Consider the following 5659-nt stretch of genomic DNA (forward strand, 5'->3'; position numbering starts at 1 on the left):
ACTGCTGTTACATTGCTTCCATATTTAAAATCACATGCTTAACGTGCATAAATCTGCCATCACTGATTTTATAAAATAAAAACAAATACATAGAGGAACGCATATTGGTTTCACCGCTTACCATCGGTTACTAAGCCCCAGCACTTCGTCGAAGTTTGCGTTCATGGCTGGGGTTCCCTACCTGGGCGCCCACTCTGAGAACCTCGTCGCCGGGGAATGAGTACCACCTACTATCATTCTGGCTTTGAAGCCTCAAAGCGGTCTTTAGAGTTGAGCTGGAATTCTCAATTCCTCCGGAGAATGCCGCGTGATGAAACCTGGCACTTCGCAATAGTTTCCTCGCGTGTTTCCTGAGGACCCGTTGAGTAGAGCGACGGAGGCTGCAAACGCTGATTGTCAGGTTTCGTACCGGCAGAAAGGTGGTTCTCTAACCGAGTCATCAGTTCCCCAATGAATTTTGTAAGACAATTCTTCTGTAAGCAATTTGAAATTAGCTGATGGTTCATATGTAATTAATTTCTTAATATATTTTTACCATATGTTGGGTTGACTTTCTTTCTTTTCGCCGTCTGTGTCAGCTTGTTGTTTTTGCTTCGTGCCATTACATATTGCTGGTTGCCCAAACGATCAAACTTGAATGAGCGGGTGGCGTTCTCGTTGTGGTACATCCCAGCTAGCCGAAGTCTGTGAAAAACAATTCCAACTGTACATAGGAAAACGTTACCATTGAACAATTTTGTTTATTAAATCTGCACTAACCTTGAATTTATTCCATGATAAGAGAACCCAACCATATTTGGAGCAAAGTGGTTGAGCTGTTTGTGGAATGATTCAAGCTCTGCGGTATTCTGCACGCCTGCTTTCCTGAGATCATTAATCAGCCGTTTGGATGATAATTCTTGACTGAGCCAAGCGTCAAGTTTGGTTCCTGTAATATTTGTAAATGTCAACAGACCAAAATCTGTGCTAAAATTACTTGATCGAATATTAGGTTAAATACCAGGTCTAATCCAAAGCTTCTTCAGTGGAGGGTGGTCACACAGACGGTGGTCATCTCTCATGTGGGGGAGTAACTGTCGCCATCGTGCCTCATGTTCATCTGACACATCTGTATGGTTTATTGAGTACCATAAATGATTTATGATGGCCTTGATCCAGTTGCCGGCTGGCTCTTTATTACCTGGTTCAGTCGAAAGGCGGCAGTCTTCGCCTGATTGTAGAGCTTCTTTTTAGTCCTACAACAGTAAAGACATTATATCAGTTTGCAGTGCATAATTGCTGCGTTTTTGTTATGATTAACTAGTTTTATGCTCCATTATTAATCATTACTACCTTTCACGATGTGCCATGCATCATAATAGTGACAAACATCGGCCCACTCCTCTCGTATGTATTTTCCTACACTCAAGTGCCGGTCCGTCGTAATTGACCTCACGCTCAGGCCGTGCGAAATTAGATCGGACTGGCACCGCTTGAAGCCTTCCAGCTCCATGGCGTTAGAGCTGGTGGTCTCCATTGACTGCAAAGTAAAGCAAGTTACGACCAACAATAATCACTTTCACATTATTTGGATAAATTTTTTAGCTAGATCAGAACTTGATGTCTGTGTATTGATAACTACTAAAACATTTGGGTTTCTGTCAGGCTTAGAAGTAAAAACTGTCAAAGTTTTACCTTGACAAGATGGCTGCTGACTATTAAACAGCAGCTCTGATCCATAAGAGGGTAGGCCCCGTATAGTGCGCAATGCCCTGGACTGTCGCATCTACGGTCACCTGCCAAATCGAGCTCCCAATCAATTGCTGCCATCAATCCCTCATTATGCAGGGTGTACTGCTCAGCAATACACTGTAAAATATTGTAAAACTTCATTAAACAAGATTTATTTGTATCATTATCATTAGTCTAAGAATGTAGAATCCTCTTTCCCCTTTTTGTGCTATATTATGATGATGAATCAGAATTTTGAATTATAATATATTTCGCTTGAAGAATGACATCTTTTCATTTCAAGAAAAAAATTGTTTCTAAATGTCGTTATTCAATTAGTTTGCCAAGCTTTCACTCACATTTTTCAAGTTTATGGGTAAATATTTATTAACACTCACACCATGTAAGTATTCTCTTTGTTGGTAGAGGCAAACGCTGTGGCTTGGTATCGCGATGTTCAGGAGCGTCAGAAAACGGAGGTTCTGCGTAAGGCATCCGCCAGAAAACAGTGATGCAGCTGCCAGCAGGGGGTTGATGACGTGTGCTCTGTTCACCCTGGCAGTTGTCTCCCAAGTGTAGGATTGGTGACAGGAGGCCCATGTAACCTCGAACTCTACCCATCCGCCTTCTCGCACCATCGTGAATGAGCAGGGGAGGGCGCAGACGTGACAGTAAAATAGTCGCTGGAGTGCTGTCACACTCACTATTATTTTCTCCTCTTTGAAGAAGGATTCCGGTCTGAAATCACAACACAATATTTTACTTGCAATAAGATTTGTACAACATCATTTCCTGTTATTATATCATATTTGCTCGATCCAAAAAAGAATAAATATATAGCCATCCAATCATGACACAGATTTTACAAAACCTTATCAGAATCCATTATAATGTAAACATCAAAATGTGAGTAGTAACTCTGGATATTCTTTATATTTTGTCAAGTTTGGTTAAATTCAGCTCTATCTTACATGTAATTGGAGAGCGTTTGACGCTGGCCAACATAGCGCTCAAACTCTTCCCAGTCTTCAGCGGTTGGCACAAACTCTTCATCATCTAATGCCAATGAATCTTCAACTTCCTGTTCAAATAATATTGAGAAGGTTGCGCATGTAGTACATCAAGTGTTTCTTTTTCAAAGCTGTAGATTAGTGTTGTTTTACACACCAATATTCCACATTTGCCAAAGGAGGCTTACTTTTGGACCAAAAACTTTATTTAAAAACCACCTTGTCAGAGTTGAATGCTCATAATTTCTTCCCTATTTACAATTTTTAACAGCTCTGCTAAATTTAAAGGCCTTATGGCTTAGAGTATCTTAGCGGCAACTAGTATCCAAGGGACATAGCATATGGCGACATCACCGTTTTCGGTAATCGAAGAAATGAAAATTTTACATTTTTGAGGAATTCCTCAATCATCACTTCGTCCTCCCTTTCAGCCCTCCATGACTCGGTAGATGGCACACTCATACAGCACGGTCTTGTACATTCTTCGCTATGATTAAAAGATTAACTCAACAATTAAGTAACACATAGAATCATATTGGTGAATGAACTACGAACTACTATAGGATTAAATATATTAAAATTAGAAGTTAATGAATAGAAAACTTTAAAAGTCAAGCGGACGTTTACCAATCTATCAGAGATCACTATAATTCCTTGCACCAATTTCCTAATCAAAAATTAGCCTATAGTATAATAGTTTACAACCCCTTTTAAGCTGAGGGTAAGGAAAGTCTGCTTGCACCCCCTTACTTTGAAAGTGGGACCGAACATTTCGATCCGTGTTAGTACCTGAGTAAAAAAAATTTGAAACTCCATTGCCGATACAATAAAGGAGACCTTGTGCCAATCAAATTATCATCAGTCAAATAGTCTGATAGAACAAACAATCAATAGCTCACCAATAACCATCAAATGACCGGAAGAATATAAACTGATGAAACAATTGGTGTGTCATAGCGATAATGAGCTTCATGTATGACGCATCTATAAATTGTCATGTCTAAACCAAAACGAACCAACACCAGAACAAAAACCAACAGCACCAATGGGATGAACAACTAACTGGGTCTATCACCCATTAAACACACCTTGCGACACTTTGTGGTTAGCCACAATCAGCACCGGCAGAGGCAACTTTCTCCCTGGTGGAGGAATTGACTGGCATGGTTGGACAGCAGTAGCCGCAGCAGTAGGTCTGCAACTACACAAATAACATACCGGTAAGTGAAGGAGCTCTGCAAATGTCTTGTGTAATATATTGTAAATGACGAAATTAAATGGTTCGAAAAGATTAAACATGTATGACGAAAAGATCGGATTCACTACAAACTGACAACTGAGGAATATCTTAGCAAAAGCTCGTCTCAGGGATATGAATATTTGAATAAGTCAATAGTGAACTTGCATTGTTAATAACATATAAACATAAGTATCATCGTACTCCCTGTACTCGGTCAATGCCTGGCGCAGCACAGTGCAGTGGTCCCTCTTAGTCATTGCAGCATCCTCCAACTTTCTCTTCCGAGGTGTCAGGACGACACGGGAGCTTTCCTCACTCCGGAAACGAATGGATGGAACTGCCTTAGTTCGATCGAGCTTCAAACTAAATAAATGTAGGTGACAACCACTGTAAGATGTGTGAATGATAATAATATTAAGATGCTATTAACGATGATGCCAGAAAATGACAATAAGTATTTTATATAACATATCTATAAGTGAGTGGGGTTAAGAAATTCGGCGAAATTAATCGTGAAACTTATAACATTATTTTATCAATTATAGATTAATATTTTACGTTTTACAGATAGATATGCAGTATGAATTAGTTTTGTTATTATAATAAGAATAATACACGTAATTAAAATGATAAAATACTAATAATATCATATTACAATTAAATGACATTAATATTGTAATATTAAATATAGATTAATACAGTAGTATTAGGAGAATACTAGAAAATATCCTGAGTTACTACTACTAATACAAGTAGTTCATAAAATAAATTACTCACATGCTTTTGTGACATGTGGAGTATGCAAACAGGTTAGAAAACATGTCGTCTTTGAAATGGCGGAAACTAAGGTAAGAGTGAGCAGGCGAATAAATAAAGTTTGTAACATCCAGCTTCACCCAGTTGCACCACGCCCGGTGAAGGTCTGATCTATTCTCTGCTCTTGGCCAAGAAAAAAGGTGCTTCTCAGCTTGGCAGTTGGCAGCTGCACAAACACGACGTGGCGCGTTAGACATTATGACGAATTGAAGTTTAATACGAGAAAGCGTGTCTGCTATTTGCGACAGATCAAACTTGAACTGAAACTAACATTATCTGATCACGTGACTTACAATTCCCGCCATATGGCGCGAACAATTTCTACAGCATTTTTCGACCATCATAGCGGACCAAAAGGCTCATCATTTTTATTAGAGGATGATATGCAATCGTTCAAGCTAAGTTTAAAAAATTAAACATATTTTTATGCTACGTTTTGAGATATCAGTGCTCAAAGTTGCAGCATTACGATGCCGATGAAATAGACGCGTAAGAACAATAGACATGGTTTTTATTGCAAGCGTGAAGTATATTTGTGAAAATATTTCGACGAATAAGGATGCATGAAAGTGTAAACATAAACTATCTCGCACACATTTTAGCCATTTTAGCACACATACGTCACATTCTAGCCGTTTTGGAAAACGAATCCAAACTAGGGCGGTCTCGTGTGGCTGCGATTTTTTGTTCGTTTTTGAGCTTTTAATCACATTCCCACATATTTGGCACCTACAACACAATAGAGTAAGACATGGCGAATCTTTTGATACCAAATAACTGTAATGTGACCTTTATGTGTTCTCAAGTAAATATTTGTTTCTGTGTCTAAATGATGACATAAGTTCTGGTCGTTTATTTAAAGTTGCCTGCTCAGGTCTAAATA

At 38.9% G+C, this 5659-nt stretch overlaps 1 protein-coding gene across 1 annotated transcript; it reads right to left on the reverse strand.

Annotated features, from left to right (window-relative positions):
• Positions 1–264: 264 nt before the first annotated feature.
• On the reverse strand, positions 265–1809 carry LOC137387066 (uncharacterized). The gene is made up of 6 exons (XM_068073356.1): positions 1675–1809; positions 1333–1519; positions 1046–1210; positions 760–928; positions 536–684; positions 265–380 (listed from the first exon to the last, which is right to left on the reverse strand). Exons 1-6 carry the CDS (start codon positions 1807–1809, stop codon positions 265–267), a joined length of 921 nt encoding a protein of 306 aa, XP_067929457.1.
• Positions 1810–5659: the final 3850 nt, after the last annotated feature.

Source organism: Watersipora subatra, chromosome 2 (genome assembly GCF_963576615.1).
Source record: "Watersipora subatra chromosome 2, tzWatSuba1.1, whole genome shotgun sequence".
In the NCBI taxonomy this organism is placed as follows: Eukaryota; Metazoa; Bryozoa; class Gymnolaemata; order Cheilostomatida; family Watersiporidae; genus Watersipora; species Watersipora subatra.

What these genes read in the sequence shown, in the direction of transcription:
- LOC137387066 (XM_068073356.1), bottom strand. Translation starts at nt 1,809, where the DNA reads ATGGCAGCAATTGATTGGGAGCTCGATTTGGCAGGTGACCGTAGATGC. An exon ending in CCACATGAGAGATGACCACC is followed by an intron (nt 929 to 1,045) that starts GTCTGTGTGACC and finishes CAAATATTACAG; the next exon opens with GAACCAAACTTGACGCTTGG. An exon ending in GAAAGTCAACCCAACATATG is followed by an intron (nt 381 to 535) that starts GTAAAAATATAT and finishes CAGCGTTTGCAG; the next exon opens with CCTCCGTCGCTCTACTCAAC.